General features: G+C 48.5%; 1 protein-coding gene across 1 annotated transcript in view; it reads right to left on the bottom strand.

Moving 5' to 3' along the window:
• Positions 1–20,602, bottom strand: part of PPARGC1B (PPARG coactivator 1 beta) — a 186,610-nt gene that overhangs the window by 7,279 nt on the left and 158,729 nt on the right. The window contains exons 9-11 of the mRNA XM_085618187.1: positions 9,220–9,277; positions 7,318–7,439; positions 6,110–6,261 (exon numbers count right to left, since the gene is read on the bottom strand). Of these exons, the coding sequence (XP_085474313.1) occupies positions 6,110–6,261; positions 7,318–7,439; positions 9,220–9,277 (332 nt within the window). The remainder of the gene's footprint in view (positions 1–6,109; positions 6,262–7,317; positions 7,440–9,219; positions 9,278–20,602) is intronic.

The raw sequence follows: 20,602 nt of genomic DNA, 5'->3' as shown, positions 1-20,602 counted from the left end.
CCACAATGGGCACCCCAGCAAAAAGAGCCATGGAAGTAGACATGGCCCTTGTGGAGTGGGCACGGACCGTTGTTCTCAACGGACGTCCTGCCTGTTGGTGACAGAAAGAAATGGCCGAAGAAATCCAGCGGGAAATGCTCTGTTTTGTGAGCGGAAGCCCTCGTCGAGGTCTGCTGTAGGCTATGAATAGCTGATTTGATTTTCGAAAAGATTTCGTTCTCTCAATGTAAAATTTCAAGCAACGTTGAATGTCTAGTGAATGTAGAGTTCGTTCCGCCACTGTTTGTGGATTTGGGAAGAATGATTGTAAAACAATAGGTTCGATGAGGTGGAAGTGAGATGGAACCTTGGGGATGAAAGCTGGATTTGTGCGGAGAAGGACTCTATCCTTTCTGAATTGCAGGAATGGGTCCTGGATAGAGAATGCTTGGAGCTCTCCCACTCGCCTTGCCGAGGTAAGAGCTAGCAGAAGTGCCACCTTCCAGGAAACAAATTTAAGGTCAGCTCTGTGGATGGGCTCAAACGGGTGCTTCATTAGTTGAGCTAGAACTATGTTAAGGTGCCAGGCCGGTGGAACAGGCTTTACTGGAGGGAATGTGCGAAACAGTCCTTTCATGAATTGCTTTATGAGTCTATGAGACCATAAAGAGGGGCCGGAAGAAGATCTTCTGAAACGTGAGATTGCAGCTAGGTGAACTTTAATGGAGGCATGAGCAAGACCAGATTCTGCTAGATGTAAAAGGTAGGGTAAGACTTGTCCTGGGGTGGAAGAGAAAGGATGCAACTTATTCGTCTTACACCAGATACAGAATCTTTTCCACTTGAGTGAATAGGTCTTGTTGGTACTATCTGCTCGAGCCCGAGCTAAAATTCGCCTGCAGTCTGGAGGAATGTCTAGGCCCCGAAACTCTCTGAACTCAGGAGCCAAGCTGATAACCTGAGAGAGGCTAGATCCGGATGTTGAATCTGCTGATCGCTGAGCGTCAGAAGAGATGGAAAAGTTTTCAGCCTGATCGGAGGTTCCTGGGAGAGGAGGTGAAGTTCCGAGAACCAGTGTTGGCGTGGCCAAGCTGGGGCTACCAATATCAAAGTGCAAGGCTCCGCCTTCATCTTCCGTAGTACCCTGGGGATCAGGGGAAATGGCGGAAAGGCGTATGCAAAGACGTTGCACCATGCTATCGAAAAGGCATTCCCCAGGGATCCTGGTTGGGGATGCCAGCTTGCAAAGTATTGGCATTTGGCGTTGCGTTGGGTGGCGAATAGGTCCAGCTGAGGTGTGCCCCATTGGGCGAAGATATTGTTGAGGACCTGCTGATCCAGCTCCCACTCGTGGCACGCTGCCTGCCTCCTGCTTAGATAATCTGCCAACACATTGTGGGTGCCTGGAACATAATCTGCTCGGAGAGAGATGTTGTGGCGGAGCAGCCAGTTCCAGATTTTCTGCGATTCGCGCGAAAGTGTCAGTGAACGGGTCCCTCCCTGCTTGTTCAGGTAGTGCATTGTCGTGGTGTTGTCTGTCCGGACAAGCACTACTGAGTTCTTTATCCTCGGGAGGAAAGCCACTAGAGCTAGGTAGACTGCTCGGAGCTCTAAAAGGTTGATATGAAGCATTTTTTCCGAAAGGGACCACTTTCCGCTTATCTGTAGCTCCTGAAGGAAAGCTCCCCAGCCTTCTAAGGAAGCGTCCGTGGTGATTATATGAGGAGTAGCAGGAAGCAAGAAAGGCAAGCCTTGCGAAAGGTTCTTGGGGCAAACCCACCATTGCAGAGCCTGTTTGATCGCCGGGGTTACTTGGATGACGTCGTCGAAAGACCCTGTACACTGGATCCACTGGTTCGACAGAGCCTCTTGTAGGGGTCGCATCCGCAAGCGGCAATGTGGGATTAAAAGAATGCAGGAGGACATCATCCCGAGGAGGGATTTGAAGAGGCGCACCGAGAGTGTCTTTCTTGTCATTACCTGGAGTGCCAGAGATTGAAGTTTGTCCTGGCGTTCCTGTGACGGGAATGCTTTCCTGTGGATGGTGTCTAGTGTGGCTCCCAAAAATTGCATGCATTGGGATGGTTGCAGGACAGATTTGTCGTGGTTGAGAGTGAGCCCCAGTGACTCGAAGAGTGTCAGACAAGCGTTGGAAGAACTTATCACGCCTTCTTGTGATGGGGACTTGATAAGCCAGTCGTCTAAATACGGGAAGACTTGGTGGTGGAACCGGCGTAGGTACGCCGCCACTGGTGCTAGGCATTTGGTGAAAATGCGTGGCGCCGATTTGAGCCCAAATGGCAGAACCCGAAACTGGTAATGCCTGCCCGCCACCATGAAACGCAGGAACTTCTTGTGGTTGCGGTGTATTGGGACATGAAAATAGGCGTCTTGAAGGTCCACCGACACCATGTAGTCGTTTGCGTTGAGTAAATGCAAAACCTCCTGTATGGTAATCATTCGAAACGACTGTTTTTTCAGAAATTTGTTGAGATTTCTGAGGTCCAATATGGGTCTCCATTTCTTCTCTTTCTTTCGGATGAGAAAGAAATGGGAGTAGAACCCTCTCCCTCGTTGGCTGAGGGGAACTTTTTCTATAGCTCCCTTTAGAAGCATAATCTTTATTTCTTGGAGTAATGGGCGTAGGTTTTTGTGAGCCCTCTGGCGGGGAGGAGTTTGAGGAGGAATTTGTGTGAATTCCAGGGAATGGCCGAATTGTATTAATTGAAGGACCCATCGGTCCGTAGTTATCGTTTGCCAATTTTTGAGAAAATGGGAGATTTTTCCGCCAATCTTGTAGGGTGGAGACAAGTTTGAGCCCGGCTGCATCTGGAAGTCATTGCCGCCACGCGGCACCTTTTTGTCTTCCTCCTCTGTTACGAAAGGAAGTTTTGTGGTAAGACGACTGTTGTCGCTGCTGAGATTGTGGACGGTACTGCTGGGAAGAGGAGAAAGAGGAACGCTGTTGAAAGTCTCCTCTGGAGGAAGTCTGGCCTCTTCCTCTTGACCCACGAAAGGAAGGGTTCCGAGATTGCAGAGACCCCAGGGCTCTGGCAGTATCTGTATCTTTTTTGATACCTTGCAATGCCTCGTCAATAAGAGAACCGAATAGAAACTGGCCATCATAAGGCATGTCCAGGACTTTTGTCTGGACCTCCGGCCTGAAAGAAGTTGCCTTGAGCCAACCCTGGCGCCGGAGAGCAGCCGCACCAGCCAGCTGTCTAAAGCCTGTGGAAGCAATATCCATTGCACAGTCTATCAGTTCCGTGGCAGATCGCTCACCCTCCAACAGAATCTTCTTTGCCTCTTCTTTTAAGTCAGAAGGCAAATCCGCTAGATATGGGGCAATGTCCGCCCACATTTGTCGGTTGTACCGTCCCAATAGTGCAGTAGCGTTGGAGGCACGCACTGTCAAGGCTGACATAGAGGAGAAACGTTTCCCTATGTTATCCATACGTCGCCCTTCTTTATCCGGCGGAGCTGTCAACAGCGCAGCTGGGTTGTTTGACCTCCTCTGCGCAGCCTGAGTGATAACCGAGTCCGGCTTTGGGTGGCCTGTAAGACAAACCGGAGCAGTGTCCGGAGCTTTATACTTCTTGTCCAGGCGTGGTAGAACCGGTGGCATTGATGAAGGGTTCTGCATTATCTTTATGCCCTGGTCCCAAATATAATCTATTATCGGAATTGCCCGGACGGTCTTCTTGAAGGGTTCCTTAAAGTCATATAAGAAACAGTCCTGTTGATGCGAAGGCATCGGGATCTGGAAGCGCTGGGCCGCCCTTTCAATGATGTTGTGGAAACCGCCGATGTCGTCGGGCGGTGAGTCGGCTGTGGTAGGGACAGGCGAAACAGGAGCCGGAAGGATGTAATCGTCCCATTCATCTTGTTGGGATTGGACGTCCTGGAGTTCTCCTTCCTCAGGTTCCTCCTCCTCCTCCTCCTCCTCGTCGTCCGTGGCGGGCCGAGGCGGAGGTGCCGTCCTCTCCAAACGCAGTGGAGGCGGTCGTGGCCGTGTAGCCTCCTCCTTGGAAGGCCCCGCAGGCATCGGTGGAGGTGCCGGAGTCGGAAAACGCTGCTTATAGTCCGTTATTAAGAGCTGAAGGTCTGTGACCAAGGTTGCCGGTAGACACACCATGGAAGGTGGAGGCGGCATGTATTCTCGATGAGGAACCTCCTCATAATCCTGGGGATTGTCTTCGTAATCCGAGACATCCTGGTACTTCACATGGAGTTGTGATGGACTAGTCGCCGCAGGAAAGAGACTAGCGTCGTCCGAATCCTCCTCTTCAAAGAGGCGAGTGGGAGGCAAGGTTGAGACCTTACTGGGCGAAGTGAGGGCCGGAGTCAATGCACGCTTGGTTATTTGTACATGCACAAATGTACTCTGGTCGTCCGTGTCCATACTCCTCAAGGGGCTCGATGGTATAGCTGTAACCGACGTTACAGGTATCAATGCCGTCGACGGGATCGTCGTCGGGGTCGTCGTCAACGACGAGGATGATGAAGACGGTCTCCTCGTCGACGATGACGTCGACGACGGCGTCGTCGGTGATATTCTCGTCGACGGTGTCTTCGTCGTCGACGGTGTCTTCGTCGACGACGGTGTCTTCGTCGTTGATAGCTTCGTCGACGATGTTGTCGTCGACGATGATGAAGCTCTCGTCGACGGTGTCGTCGTCGTCGACCCTCCCGTCGACAGCTTACTCGACGACGCCTTTTTTATGGCTAACGTCGACGGGATTGACTTGCCTGCCGTCGACGATGGAGTTGTCGTCGTCGAGGACATGGAATGGGATGTCATCGTCGATAGAGTCGTCGTCGACGATGTAACTGAAATCGCTGTCGAAGGAGATTTTCTCGTCGACGCTACTGTCGACATTGTTGTCGTCGACGAGGTGGCAATAGGCTTTTTGAAGGTGTGGGGCATCACCTTAGGAGACGAGCTCCCTGGAACAGGCGAATCCTGGACCTCTGAAGACTTTTTCTGCGTCTTCTTTTGAGGTGGCTGCGACGAAGGGCCCGGCGATGCCACCCTTGGTCTTTTAGATGAGGAGTGAGACGCAACTGAAGAACTCTCACTCTCCTCAGAGGCCACATCCTCCTTGTCCTTTAGCCTTTGCAGCCAGATTAAAAGGCGCCCCTCTCGGTCTTTCAAGGTCTTAGATGAGAAAGTCCGACATACCTTGCAGTCCTTAGAACTGTGACTGGGATAGAGACAATACAAGCAGTCCTTGTGTTGGTCGTCGATATGTAGCCTCTTTTTTCCACAAGAGGCGCAGGGCCTGAATAAACCCTTCTTAGGTGTATCAGCCATGCTGAAAATCCAGAATGTTGAGAAGAAATGCTGTCAAATCCAAAGAAATGAGCAGAGCTCAGTGGAGACTCCCTTAGCACGACGTGCGGTAGAAAATCTGAGGGACTAGAGCTCCTACCAGGAAGGTTCTAGAGGGTGGTGTTAGCTGATTGGCTCTGGCCAAAATTTGGTCCTTTTTACATAAGGACGTGGATAGCTTACTAAGCTAAGGCCTCTGAGGCCTATGACTGTCTTATGTCTTCTGGACATTACTTTGTTATTTACCGGTGACTCCCATTCCCGACGACGGGGAATGATTCAGGCATGTGAATCTATGAAAGATACCCTAATACTGGATAACCATTTTTCTCTCCATTCCTGCCAGTTATGCTTTAACTCATTTTATATGATCTACAAGTGATTAAAAAAGGAAGTTGTTGAGTGCTAAGATGCGCACAATACAGCATTTGTTCCTCGCCCTTAGTTAATGGAGGAGTGTTCTGCTGCTGGTATATCAGCCTGAAGCCAACAACTCCAGGTTCTATCCAGTTCAAGGAGATTAAGGAGAAAGTTGCACAGTATGCTAGACTTTCAGTGAAAACAGACCCATCTAGAATTGACCTCCAAGCGCAAGCATGAACTCTGGCATCCATGTTTATCGTTTAATGTCACTGATAAGAAAGAGACCCAAACAACTTCTGGAAGGAGGCTCATCATAGTCATCTTTACAAGATTGCTAAGACTGGTCCCCTTATATCTCCCACCTGCACCACCCTATTATCTTTTGAGAGAGTTTGATCTCCCAACAGGCACATTCCGTGTGGTCACCGGCCTTACCGAGGTCAGTGTATCTGGTCCAGAAGGGCCTCAGGCCCCCGTAGCTCAGCTGGAAGGCCGGCTCCTGCCTCTTACGCAGGGAGGCGCCATTCTTCAACGACAGAGCAGCATTCTCCGAGCATCTGAAGGTGACGAAGCCATACTTGCCCCCTCTTGAGCATTAAGAAAAGAAAACAGGTCTTCATTATACCTTCTGTTTATGGTTCGTAACTTTCACATTTCAACACGACCTCTGCATTTCGCGACTTTGTGCAAACATTGTTATGAGGTGTTATCAGTTCAAAGCAAAGCATTTATACAAAAAACACACCAACCTGATCTCCACAAACATAATCATACGCACACATATATCACAACTCTATACACAGACACTATATGGGTAGATGAGAATCACCCATTGCTTTAATTAACTAAAAAACCTCTAAAAGTCACTGCTGACATTAAAAAGACACTATCTTTAAAGCCCGGATGCCAGAAGTATGGGACTGTCAGGGATCCAGAACAGACCTGGCAGCCATATTCTATCCAGCAACATGTTTTTCCTCAACACTGTGTAATCGTGGGTTTGAAACCCTTCCGACTGCTTTTCTCATTTTCCAAAATTTTGCCTGATTTTGGATTTACGAAAATTTCAACAAGCACCACTCCACCAAACATTAACTGCAACTCTTTGTTGGTACCGTTAACTCTAAGTTACCATCTGAAACAAAACCCTTGGTGGATGAACTCAAACTTCTAGAGCCCAAAATTGATAAAATAGTGGGAGGAACTCCACAAACTGTTAAAAGGTACAGTGAAATGTAAGTGCTTCCAAACTGCCACAGCTACACACCTCTGATGAACTTCAAAGAAGTGATATTTTCACTAGGAGGTGCACGGAAGCAAAAATGTGAGGAAATGTATTACCACACAAATATCAACACTGGCAACAATGTGCTTGGATATGAGATTTTGGGATAACAACCCAAGGACTGATTGCGATTGTGACGAAGCAAATTAACCCTAGAACCACTAAGAGCAAAAGGCCATTAAAGTTGTGAACAGTTGGAGGTGATGAATTAGTCTGGCTTGCTGTACTGCATATACATTAAGCATTTTGCACACTTAAAAGTGCACGTAATCAGTTTTTAAAAGTGTACAGGTTAATTTTCAAATAATGGCACATGGATTTTTTCCCCCAAAAAGTACAGAATTGTAGATTATCTTACTTATTGTTTCTAGTGAGCACCCTGCACTCTGTGATCTCCCCGAAAACTTCAAAACGCTTCTTTAGCTCACCAGAGCTCATGCTGCTGGAAAGATTCCGGATATAGACCATCCGACCCTCGTCCTGCACAGGAAGAAAGAGAGAGAGAGTAGTTAAAACCACCCCATCAGAACCCTCATGGAGGTCATTCTACACCATAGCCGCGTTTCATTTTTCTATTAACCCTTCGTTCTCCAAGCCACTTGGAAATCTCCCATGCTCAATCTGCACTACCGCTGCCTTGTGAATGGAGTCCTGATGTGGGTTTAAGGCCCCTTCAAGCTTGAGCTTACGGTGGGGTGGCCAACTTTCAATAAAACACCCGTCGGACATTTAGAGCGTTGCAAGTACGTTTACAATAAAGTCATAGGTGAGATGCTTGAATTAATCTCAGTCACTAGTAATTACTCGGGCCACATTCCATTCCATCATTTTTTGACTCTGAATGCCACCTCGGAGTTGACCCAGCTATTTGCAAATCACTGCAACATCACATTAAAGCAAGCATGCATTCCATCCATCACTTTTTTGTTTACTTTAGAGCAACGTTGCAAGTGGGATCAGTAGTTCCAGATAGGGGTCCTGTGCACACTACGGCTAAGCTATGCTTGTCTGGTGAGCCCTAATAAGGATGACACCGATCTAGGGTCGCTTGTGTTCTGGTTCAAGGAGCACATGGCCTGGCAGTTCAGGCTGGACTGTTCTGGTTCGAGCAGGGTCTAGACCGATAAGCATATTGCAGAGTCTAAATTGAGGCAACATGGCATGCAAGACAACTCGGTACTTAGCAGTCGCTGAGAATAATTCAAGCATTACATCCATCGCTTTTTGCATTCTTAATTGGTACATCTAGAACTAAGTATAAAATGAGATGTGAATATCTTTAGGGACAGGACAAATACATTGATATACTTTTAAAAAGTAGGGACTAGCCCTCAAAAATGACGACTGTTTGCAAGAAGTACCTCTGGACATAAACCTATCAGGAGTCAATTCCAACCATAGTACTGTCTCAAACAGAACCTTCATTTTGACACACAACAGTCGGTGTTGCGATCAGCAGGTGACCCTCTACCTAATACTTTCCTATAAAGTGCTGTGTTGCAGGCTTGCCTTCATCTAAGCATATGGAGATTACCAAACTCCTCATAGCGCTCCAAGGTCCTCAAATTAAGGAATAACTTCACGTAGATGAATAATATTTAATCCCACAAATGTGCAGGAAATCAGAATCATTGGTCTTTTTTCTAAAATACCCAAAACCAATCTACTTACTTTTGCCTCTTAATACTGAAATCTAATCTATTACCATTACGAAAAACTGTGGATTGTTTTTTACGTTTTCCAGTTTATCTAAACATTTTCTTATGAAGAAAAGAATCACACCATTCTATTTTTGTAGGACATTTTGGTGGAGCTTCATTTGTTTTAGAGTAAATTCACCAAGGGAGTAAGGAGCAAAAGATTCGGTTTTTAGTTAGTCACAATTTTACCTGAAGAAAAGAAAAATCTGCTGGCTGCTCACGAGAATCCAGTAAATCCTCAGAAGCTCTCGAATGGAGTCATAACACAGTATACTATTGCCTTGGTCTTGTCAGCAAGTCAGCTAGACCACTCAAGGGAGCATGGCCACCAGTGCCCAGAACTCAAGAGGACAGAGAGTATTTACTCCAGTGTCATTGCAGGCACACCGTACTCCGTCCTTACTATCTATGCTGCCATTTTGCCAACTATTTGCACTTTTCAGCTTATGAGAGGGGTCCCTATAATAGGTGCACATCTGCAAGCTCCTGGTATATATTTTTTGATTAAATCCTGCAGGTTTAGGGCACAAATCTGGTAAAACATTTAATATGGTACTTACAATTGCACGTTGACGACTTCGCTGGACGTGCCCATGGCTCTGCTCACTGGTTTCACACCTGGTTGAATAAAGAAGGATGTGGTTTACTTATCTGACCAGCGATTTAAGCAAACCAATGAACATATAGCAAAAAAATTCAGATAGAGACGGTAGAGAACTTCTACTCTAACAGATGAAACAGAAAAGGCAAATGGTTATATGGAACAGCAAATTGAAAGCCACCTACTTCCGATCATATTAAGTGGACTAACCGCACGCCAGCATCTAAAAGGAGCTCTACCATAGGGACTATGGGGACACGGGAAAGGGCATGGAGGTATGACCTTTGTGCGAGCAAAGCATGGTGGTATTTACCCTTCTAAGAAAGCCCCCAAATCAAATATCGACCATAGACATGCAGTAGCTGAGGTGAGCAAGAACTGTAGCTTTCGGCGGTCCATACATAAAATTCACTAGGGGTTCGGCCACAGCAAGGTCAGGTATAGCATGCAAAAGACGAGAAGAAACTCACTAGAGATGCGCTTTGCTAGCCTTTGGCAAAGAAGGTTCATTTAATATCTTAGTCCAGACACTCTACACTCCTGTGCTCGTGCACCTGTGTTTGTCGACTTATTTCTCTGAGCACATATCGCAGATCCGCTCATGATCTTAGGAGTGGCTTGCAATGCCCGCCTGCCCATGCCCCGCGCCACTCTGACACCACAATCTGTTCCTCATTCCTTTGTTGTAGAATGGGAAGTCCTGCTTTTTTCCAATCCGTGTGACTTTCCCGTCAGTGACAACAAAGACCTTGTTAGATGTATTATGCAGAAATTTAAGGTCACACTATGAGCTTAGGGCACTCTCTCGGTCAATATTACATTTTAAGCTAACTTCATGTCACAACGTTTGGTTTACAGCGCATCCCGAATGTATGTATTTGGTATTTGTATAGCAAAACCCTAGTCAAGAGTCAGCAGAGCGATGGGCAGGATTTAAAGCAGCAATACAGCCAGAGAGGGACTGCAGAGAGAAGCAGGGCTCAGCAAGGAGAGGGGGGGGGGGGGGGGGGGCGTTACTTCGTTGTGATGTAGTGTTCTTTAAAGAGATGTGTCTTATTTTAATTTTGAGTTTTTTGTGCTTGAGTTTGTAATTTCTCACTGTAGCTCGGCGAAACTCTGTTATGTACACGTCAAGAGAGATCCCAGCGACACTGCCAATAATCAGTACTTGTGCCTCTGCAGTGCCTACAGTGCTTTGTGTTACCCTGGTATTTCATCTTCTACTGGCAATGAAAGATTCGTACAAACTATTTGGATATCTTTCCATTTAGAACTAGTGCTCTTAAATAACTGGAAGGTTAGATGGTAGCATGTTACAAAAATTCAGTGGAGAATAAGTGGTCATCTTGTCCTGACAACAGGAGACTAAGCTGCGAGTTTGGAGTTTCATGGAACAACTCGAGAAGAATTTCTTGTGCTGCTGTGATAGAGTCCACTTGTGAATATAGAAAATTGTGGACAGAGGATGGCATAGGAAATGAATGGAAACACTTAACTGATTCAAGGGTGACACTACATTGTCTCTATGGTGGCAAAAAGTTCTATCGAAGGCACGCCTGACTGAGTGAATATGCCTTGAACCACTCCAAGGCTGCAGACGCCATTGATGTTCCACCAGGTGACACCTGCTGAGTCTCAGCGACTCCTGGCAGTGTCCAGCACCCCAGACTGCCATGCTTGATACAGTACAACATGGCGGTTGTGTTGTCCGTTAGGATCTGGATCTGTTTTCCCTAGATGAATGGGAGAATGACCTTTGGGGTTAGCTGGACAGTTCGCAGCTCCTGAAAATTGATATGGTGCCTCTTCTCCAACAGAGATCAAAGACCCTGGATTTCCATCTCGTCCAGGGGACCATTCCATCCCGAAATTAAGCATCTGTCACCACTGAGACTTCTGGGTGAGGGTAGGATAACAGTCTTCCATAGGTCAGGATGGCATCCACCACTCAACATTGAAGATCACGGGCTGCCCCGTGTGATATATATTTATGCTGTCCAGGAGACAACTTTAAGGCTGAGCGCCGTGCAGGCAGAGGTTCACCTGCAGCTTTCACATGTGCCAAAGGGCGCAGGAAGCCAAGAGAATGGAGGAGGCAATGAGACTAAGAAGCCTCAGAACTGTCTGCACCGTAACAGATGATTCCAATGTTTCAGGTACAGCCCTAACATGAATGCCCCAAACTGGCTATGGTGATGGAGAGGTTGCCCCAGTGAATGAAATCTTCTGCACGGTTTGCAGATGGGGCTTATTGATGGAGAACCTCAGGAATGACGTTTAGAATCAGTCGGAGTATGCAGAGTTTTCCAGGAATGAAAGCAGGAAAATTGTGGACAGAGGATGGCATAGGAAATGAATGGAAACACTTAACTGATTCTTGGGTGACACTACATTGTCTCTATTGGGCCATCCTGTGGTCTTCTCCTCGGGTACGCTCTCTACAGGTCCCTTGGCCAACAGTGATCGAACTTTCAGGACGAAGATGGAGGCATGATGAGGACAAATTCAAGCAAGAGTGGGAGGAACAGGAGTGGGAAAAGATATCAGCAGGAGGGTGTAACCATGCTGAATATCTTGTAAAACCCAAAGGTCTGAGGTAACTGCGAGCAAGATGGGCAGGAGAACAAATTGTAACCTGCCCTCCATGCTGCAAACAAGGGAAGAAGCAGGAATCATAGTGGTTCAGCTTTAGTTGTGGCAGGGGGACGAAGAAAAACATGAATGCTGTCTCTGCTAATGACTATGAACTGTGCCACCACCACGTCCTCTCAAACCTCGAAAGGACTGCTATGGTTGCAGCACGTATTGCCTCTGGAAACTAGCAAGGTCTTGTTCGTACCCTTTGCATTGGAGTACTGTTGGAGGAATTTACAAGCCGGCAACAGTTGGCCCAAAGAAAAGGGCCATGGTGTGGCTCCAAGTAAATCTACCTTATCTCCACAAAACCTGGAGCCTTCAAAATGCATATTCATAAAGGATGCCTGCGAGCCCTCAGAAACCCCTTTGGGGTGCATCCATGCATGACAACAGAACACAACACTAGTGCCCATGGCATGGATAACGCAATCTGCTGTGTCAGGGCGGGCGCCCAAAATATACTTAGCAACATCCTGACCATCATGGATTGCCTGTGCGAAAGCATTCCTGAATGTTTTTGGAATGGCTTGCAAGATCTCGCTGGCCATATACCAGGAGACGTGTATGGCAGCATGGCAGACACTGCGTTCAAGGACCGCAATACCAAGAAGATCTCTCTTCCCATACAAGTCAACGCACTTCAACCCCTTCTGAGACAAGGTCATAGTATAAGCATTAGGGTTGATCTTCCTGGTGGAGGCTTGAACCTCTAAGCTTTCAGGAGTCAGATGCTGGTTCAGAAAAACTAGGTCCACCAGAGCAGAGCTATCACACCTCACAAAGAGGCAACTCACCAGCAGAGCCGAGCATGGCTTAAACCAGATCGCAACCAATGTTCCCATCAGAGCATCATTAAAAGGCTGCAAGGGCTTAATATGATGAACTGGTTATACTGTAGTCCAACAGCCATAATACCTTGAAAAAGCTTCCCATCAGACAAAATCCTTATCAACAGAGGTACCAGGCAGGGTTGTCCCCTGCCCCCCTCTTTCTACTAGCGTTATAACCGTTAGCAATTGCCATTCACTGTTTGCAGGAGATGGTGGGCATAGACAGTCCAGCTGGCGATGTAAAGATTATGTTGTAGGCTTATGACGTCCTGATGATGTTGATTTCCCCGGAGATATCCATCCCAGCTCGGATGGATTTGGTTCAGATTTATGTTTTCTGGATATATGATTAATTGGGCTAAGAGCGACGCCATGGCAACGGCATCTCATAGGACAGCCCACTCTTTACGGTCAGCCTTTCAAATGGGTGCAGAATAAGATCAGGTACCTAGGAATACGGATTAGTGGTAACATTCAGAAGATGGTAAAGAACAACAAGGATGTTCTTACTGAGCAGATAAGAGATATTTCTTGAAGTGGAATTAATTGACGTTTTCCATGTGGGCCTGAACAATTAAGATGGTGGTAACACCCCCATTTTAATTATGGTTTTGGTATGCTGCCACTTACTGAGTCATAACCAGCTTCAACAAATTGACAGTCTGATCAAGAATTATATTTGGCAATGTGATTTGCCGAGACTGGCAATGGTTAAGTTACATATTGCAATACCTGGAGGTGGCCCTAGACTGCCAAAAATAGAACTTTATCACACTTTCAAGCACCTGTCTTAATTAGTGTACCACGTCACCTCGGACTTGGAAACGCCAGACTGGGTTGAACTGGAAAACCATTTACAAGGCTGTGTCAAGGGCCTGCAGCTGATTTATGCCAGTCACCATAAGACAGACAGAAAAGACAATCCTATAGTGATAGGATTCAGGCAAATGTGGATAGCTGGGCTCAAAACTTACAGCAAAGAGTTTCTCAATCTGCAGGCATCCCTCTGAAACAATTCTGATATTCATATGATAAGAAAATGCTGAACTGGGTGTCGTGGACACAGAAAGGCAACTTGTGCATTAACCTGTAAAACTTTAGACGATCTATGTGCAGAATTCCAACTGGAATCTATCCAATTATTTTATTGTTGGTAATTTAAGAACTGTGTCAATGCAAACTGACTAAAATAGGGATAGCACAAGAAAACTGGTCAAACCACATGTACCTAGAACGTTGGGGCAACCTCTGGTATCTACGAAACACTGATTGAAGAGGCATATTCTAAAGTCATTGCGAAATATATCCAACCAAATAACAGCTATATATTCAAGTCCCTTTTACTGATCCAGAGTGATTTACTCTCCCGGCTAATCATGATTGCAGCCTTCGGAAGGCCAGACTGACATTCAATTATTTTAAAGGTAATTCATGATTGGCACTGGTCTCCAAATAAACTACACACAGCAAAGCTGGCTCTGGATTTGAGATGCTGGGGGTCGGAGGAGATATGGTGCTTATTTTATGGCATAGTCTGGTTTATCTGAATTTCTGTAATTCAGTCTGGTATCAAATTAAATACACAAGTGACTTAAATCTAAAACCCCCTCTAGACTTGCTATACTCCATGATGTACGTGGAATTCCTGGAATCCCAAAAGAGATGGCTGGACTTAGCGCTGGCAGTAAGTACCTTGTGTATCTTGAGGTAGTGAAAAACAAAAATGCCTCCCACGCTGGGAGAACGATAGAGGTTATGGCATCAAACACATGAACCCTTGATTTATAAAGTAGATGTTCAACTGCAAATCTTTTGAAGCAATCTGGGAACTGTATGTCACATAATGGCTTACGGTCGCCCACCATCGGCAGTGTTAAATGGTAGCGGCAGTTTCAGTCGATAACCTTTCAAGTATTGCCCGGCGGTAATCGCCTCTCATACCACTCGATAATTTACCAATGAAAGAGGCAGGCGCCGGAGACTGGAAGGCAGGAAACAAGGTTTTATTCCGTCGGAGCAGAACACATCAGATCAGACAGCAAGGTATCGTCACGAGGTGCTCTAACTGCATCTCTGAGACCTGGTCTCTTATACACTGGTTTATTGCTTTATTACACATAGTACATTCTTGAGATTCCCTTGATGCCTGAAAGAACATCCCCTGAAGCCCCGGCTCAGATCCGATCCCACACATAGATACAGTAGAAGTTCCCACCCTACCCGCAGTGGGAGATGGCTATCGCGCAGCAGGGAATTCCGCTAATTCCCGGGGGTGTGTGCAACTGGCCGGGTCTCAGGGGGTAGGGGCTTTGATCTACTGTAATCCCTTTGATGTGGGGTGTTTCCCTTACAGTAGGGGCAGTAAACTGCATCCGCAGGGCTAGGTGATGGCCTGGGACCAGTTCAGACAATGGGGCGCAGAGGAAGGGGGTTATCAAAGGAGAGGCATGACCATGTATGGGTTGTCGGTTGGGAGTGGTTCCGTAGCAGGGTCGCGCAGAAGGAGAGGGTTTATGGCCTGTATGAGAGAGCGGGGGTGGCCGGCGCGCGGGGGATGCTTGCAGCGCCAGGGGAAAGCGCTGGCGGTCGAGAGTGAGCGGGGAGAGAGTGGGGTGCCTAAAATGGCAGCCGTGCATTCGTTGTGCGTGGCGCTGGGGAGAGGCAAGATGGCGCAGATGATGTTCAGTTTGCACGCTAAATTTCCACAGTCCTCCCTTTTAACATATCTCGCCAGCTTGCCTAGTTTGGATCTATCCCCATAATACCCCGCACCTCCACCTCGTTCAGAGCTCTCATCCGCTCAGTTTCAAAGTCCAAAGTCTTAGGGCAGATGCGGTTCATAAAAAGCGAACATAAAGGTGGCAGACACTGAATCCCCAAGCAACATCCACATAGTATCACAATTGGTATCAGGATAAATGAAAACAGCCTCCATCCCCAACCTTTAATAGTGTCCCAAAACCAACTCCCCAGTGACCATTCTTCTTGTTCTTGATGGACCTCTGCGGACAGTCTGTGGAGGTGTTCAATTGCTTTGTAGACTGAGGGTGAGTTATCCGGTACGTAGGTACAACAGCTGGACCCAATGATGCGGCATGCTCCTCCACGATCTGCCAGAACCACGTCTAGAACAAGGCGGTTCTGGAGAGCCACCAGGCGGACGGCCTGAAGCTCAGCGGTGTTGTTGGCGAGGGCGCCAGCTGTAATGTTCATTGCCGTTTCGACTGCCTGGGTTAAGTGGCGGATGGCACGGCTGTTTGCCATTGGACCCCAGAGTGGAACAAGGCCTTTGACTGCGTCCATGAACTGTGCTCCGGTGGAGTCGGCCTGTACAATGTCTTTGGCCCGTTTCTGTCGGTGATGGTTTGCTGGAGCCACATACGTCGGAGGAAGGACAAAGGCGATGTAGCAGGTGCCTCCCCAACCTTTCGGAAGCCAGGTGTAGGCCTTAGTACCACAGATGAAGTACATATTCGGGGAGGCAACAAAGGAGGGTGGGTCAACTGAGTCCAATGTTCGGGTGATGAGGCAGGAGCTGTGGCCCACCAGCTGTGCCCCCAGGCCTTCGAGGCATACAGACCCAGTGATGTTGATGACGGACAGGGCCACTGTTAGGGTGGCGGCCGTCCGTTTCCGGAGGTAAGAGAAGGTGGGTCTGGCTGGATTGTTGAACACTTGCATTTCAACTCGTTCTTTGGCAGGGATGTCCATGTGAAAGGAAGTGTTCGATCTCAGAGGGCAGAAGAGGGCAGAGGTTCTTCCAGTTTTGTTCAGCCAGAACCCATGGTAGAAGTGTGACATGGTTCTGCCGGAAGTGGCGTTGTCCTTGTAGCTTTCTTGCAGGAGGATTAGCCAGGCGAGGCAGGAGCCATGGACAGAAAAAGGTGAAGGGATGAAAGGGATAGAGTGTCCAGTGGCATGTGGTAGCAGTCCACAGATCCAGCAATTAGTGGCGTTGGTAGCAAGATTGTGTTGGTGGAGCAACTGTACAAAAGAGTTATTCCAGAACTCCTTACGCCTTTCTCGGAGTTGGGGTGAAAGCGAGATCAGATGATGTTCTTTCGTGGTGGTAGGTTGAACGGTGGCCAGTAATGTCTTATGAGCGGGTGTGCTCTCCTCCATGATCCAGAAGGTGACCATGAGGAGAAGGCAAAAGAGAAGGGTAATGAAAAGTGCAATAGTCTTTAAGCTGTGCATTCGGTCAGCCTTTGGGTTTCTGTAGTGGATCTTCGGACGTCCCATTGCTTCCATCATCTTCATGTTGGGCGCTTCCATCACCTTCAAGAGACTCGGTAGCGGGCAGAACCACAGACTTTGTTTGGTTTCTCTTCTGGTGGCCTTCGAGGTGACTAGGCTACTGCTTTGAGATTTCCACCTAGCTTGTGGTCTGCTTAGCCGAAGTTCTCTCCTTTCGTCGCAAGTTATACCCTTCTTTGGATGGCACAGTGGGATCAGGATATCTCACTAACTCGAGTGTCTCTGTATCTGGGCAGTGGCTCAGGGGTGGTCGGTCTTTGTCCAGAAGTTCCTCTTGGGCGGTGATGTTGTCCGTGGTTGTCAGGGTCGGTGATACCTTCTTGCAGTGGTGTGCATGCAGCCAATTGCGTTTCCCCTCCACTCGAAGAGCTGTTCGGGTGGTGATCAGGACTTGCAGGGGACCCGTCCACCGGGGCTCCAGACTCTTGGTGCGCTGGAAGTTACGCACTAGGACGAAGTCGCCGGGTTGGATGTCGTGTCCCGGGCCCCTGGAAACATCGGGAATGGCGTGCAGCACCTGCTGATGGATAACAGACAACGTCTTAGTTAGGTTATACAAATAGTCAGACATGAGGACGTCCGGGACGTCGTGGATGGACGATGGTTTTGGTGCAGTCCAAAGGTTCATGGGCCGCCCGAAGACGACCTCGTAGGGGGTTAAGTGGTGTTTGGTGGGGGTGGAACGCATTGATAGCAATGCTAGTGGGAGAGCGTCTGGCCATCTTAGCCCTGTGGTGGCGACTATTTTTGCTATCTTAAGCTTCAATATGGCATTGTGTCGCTCAACCAAGCCTGCAGATTGGGGATGGAAGACCGCGTGGAACTTCTGTTTTACACCCAACCCTTTTAAGATGAGTTGGATAACTTCGGCTACGAAGTGGGGGCCATTGTCGCTCCACAAAATTCGACAAAGGCCGTATCGGGGGAAGAATTCCTTCAGTAGTACTTTTGCGGTAGTCATAGCGGTGTTGTCGTGGGTTGGGTAGGCTTCCACCCACTTGCTGAAGGCACACACAACGACAAGCACATACTTTAAACCTTGGCACCTTTCTAGCTGGACGTAGTCCATTTGTAGGACCTCAAAGGGGTGATTGGGGACCCCAAACCCTCCCCGGGGTACAGCAGTTCCTTTCCCAGGGTTGTGTTGGAGGCATACTAGGCATTGTTGGACCAGTCGTTTGGCTGAGTCTGGTATTCTGTCGTTGTGCCAGACTTTGGAGATGAGTTCGATCATGGGGGCAGACCCTATGTGTGCGGGGGAGTGTGCCATGGTCAGCATGGGGATCAAGTATGAGTCGGGCAGCAGCCATTTGTTCGAGTCTTTAGTTCGCCAACAACCGTCATCGTCCTTCAATCCTACCCGGGCCCAATCAGTTAATTCGTGTGGTGTGCTGGCTAGTTGGATATCCCTAATCGTTTCCCTAGCATCCTTCCAATTCTCAGTTTGTGACCTGGTCACGTACATGCGGGTCGTGGACCTATTCTCGGCTGTGGTTCGGGCAGTAATGTCAGCTAGTGCGTTTCCCTGACCTATAATGTCTGTCACCTTCTTGTGTGCCTGGCATTTGATCACGGCTATCCGTGTGGGGAGGAGGATTGCTTCGGTCAGGGCAGAGACTAGATCTCCATGCAGGATGGGTGTGCCATGCGAGGTCAAGAATCCCCTCTCTTTCCATAAGAGCCCGAAGTGGTGAACTACCCCAAAGGCGTATTGGCTGTCTGTGTAAATGTTTGCGGTTGTCCCTGCTGCCAGGATGCAGGCTCGTGTGAGGGCAATTAGTTCAGCCGCCTGTGCGGATCGCTGGGGGATGCGGGCTGTTTCAACAACGGTTCGGGCCGTGGTGACTGCATAGGCAGCTGAGGTGGTGCCATCGGGGAGCTTGATACATGAGCCATCCACCCACAGTTCTCCGTCAGGGTTCGGGAAGGCAGTATCCCGGAGGTCAACCCTACTCTTGGTCTGTTCGTCGGTGAGGGTCACGCAGTCATGTATAGGGGACGCATTGGGGTCAGTGTCAGGGAGAGGTAGTAGAGTGGCTGGGTTCAGAGTGGTGCATCGTTTCAATGTGATGTGGGGTGCAAGCAGAGTCAGTTCGTACCCAGTCAGTCGTGCGCTAGTCAGGTGTTGAGTTTTGGTTTGGTTCAGGAGGGTATCAACAGCATGGGGCACCAATACAGTGAGGGGGTTCGAGAGCACGATCCCCTCACTTTGTCGGATAGAGACAGCAGCGGCGCCTACTGCTCGAAGGCAGGCGGGCAAGGCTCTGGCTACGGGGTCGAGAGTGGCAGAGAAGTAGGCACAAGGGCGTTGTTTAGGGCCTATGGACTGGGTTAGGACAGACAATGCGCATCCCTCCCTTTCGTGGGTGTAGAGGGAGAAAGGTTTAGTGTAGTTTGGGGTTCCTAGGACTGGGGCTGAGCAGAGGGCGTCCCGTAATTCTTTGAAGGAGGATTGGCATTCGGGTGTCCAGGGGAGGGGGAAGGGGGTATCTTTAGCCAGCAGGGAAAGCAGAGGTTTTACGATAAGACTGAAATTTGGCAACCACTGACGACAGAAGGAGGTGAGGCCCACTAGGGACCGCACTTGCTTCTGAGTTTTGGGAACAGGGGTTTCTAGGATGGTTTGAATTCGGTCAGGGGTAAGTTTCCTCCCGTCTTTGGATAGTAGGTGGCCTAGATACGTTACTTGGGGCTGGCAGAATTGCAATTTCTTTCTGGAGACCTTGTGACCGTTCTCCGCAAGGAAGCGGAGGAGGTGAATGGTGGCTGTGACGGCAAGTGGAGTGGTGTCGGCCGCCAAAAGAATGTCATCAACGTACTGTATCAACGCCACTCCATCGGGTAGTTGGACTGCATCTAGTTGCCTCTTGAGGGCCTGGCTGTAAATACTGGGACTCTCAGTGTAGCCTTGGGGTGCCCTACAGAATCTGTACGAACGGGCTTTTAAAGTGAAGCCGAACAGGTAGCGGCTGTCTGGGTGGATGGGGATGGAAAAGAATGCGTTCTTGAGGTCAATAACAGTAAAGATGGTGGCGGTGGATGGAATCAGGGTGAGGATGGTGGTGATGTCTGAGACTACGGGGTACTGGGGTATGACTACTTTGTTAACCTCTCGCAAGTCAACAATGAAACGGTAGGCTTTCTCATCCCCCTCGCCTTGCTTCTTTACAATGGGTAGGATAGGGCTGTTGCAAACATTACTCGCTACTTCTTCTACCACTCCTGCCTCGACCAGGGACTCGATGATTTCCACCAATGCCTTCTCGCCTTCGGGGGATATCCGATACTGAGGAAGCTTTGGGAGCACTGCGTCCGGTCGGACGGTTATGTGTACCGGGTCGATCACCATGCGCCCTACATCTGAGTCGGTTTTAGCCCATAGATGTGAAGGTAATGTGTCGAGTAGGGACATATCGGCATCGGTTATAGAGAGCATACGCCGAGTGTGACAGGGTCTGGACAGATCTGGGTTATCGTGTAGGATGACTCGAACTCCGTCTGGGGAGCATCTGATAGTGGCTCGAAAATGTTTTAGCAAATCAAGTCCCATAATAGCATCGGGGGTGTTGGAGGAGAGCAGAAAGGTCGTGTCAGTGGTGTTATCTTCTAAATCAAAGG

Source organism: Triturus cristatus, chromosome 7 (genome assembly GCF_964204655.1).
Source record: "Triturus cristatus chromosome 7, aTriCri1.1, whole genome shotgun sequence".
NCBI lineage: Eukaryota > Metazoa > Chordata > Amphibia > Caudata > Salamandridae > Triturus > Triturus cristatus.
Note: the sequence above shows the minus strand (reverse complement) of the source record. Positions and strands in the feature narration are given on the sequence as shown.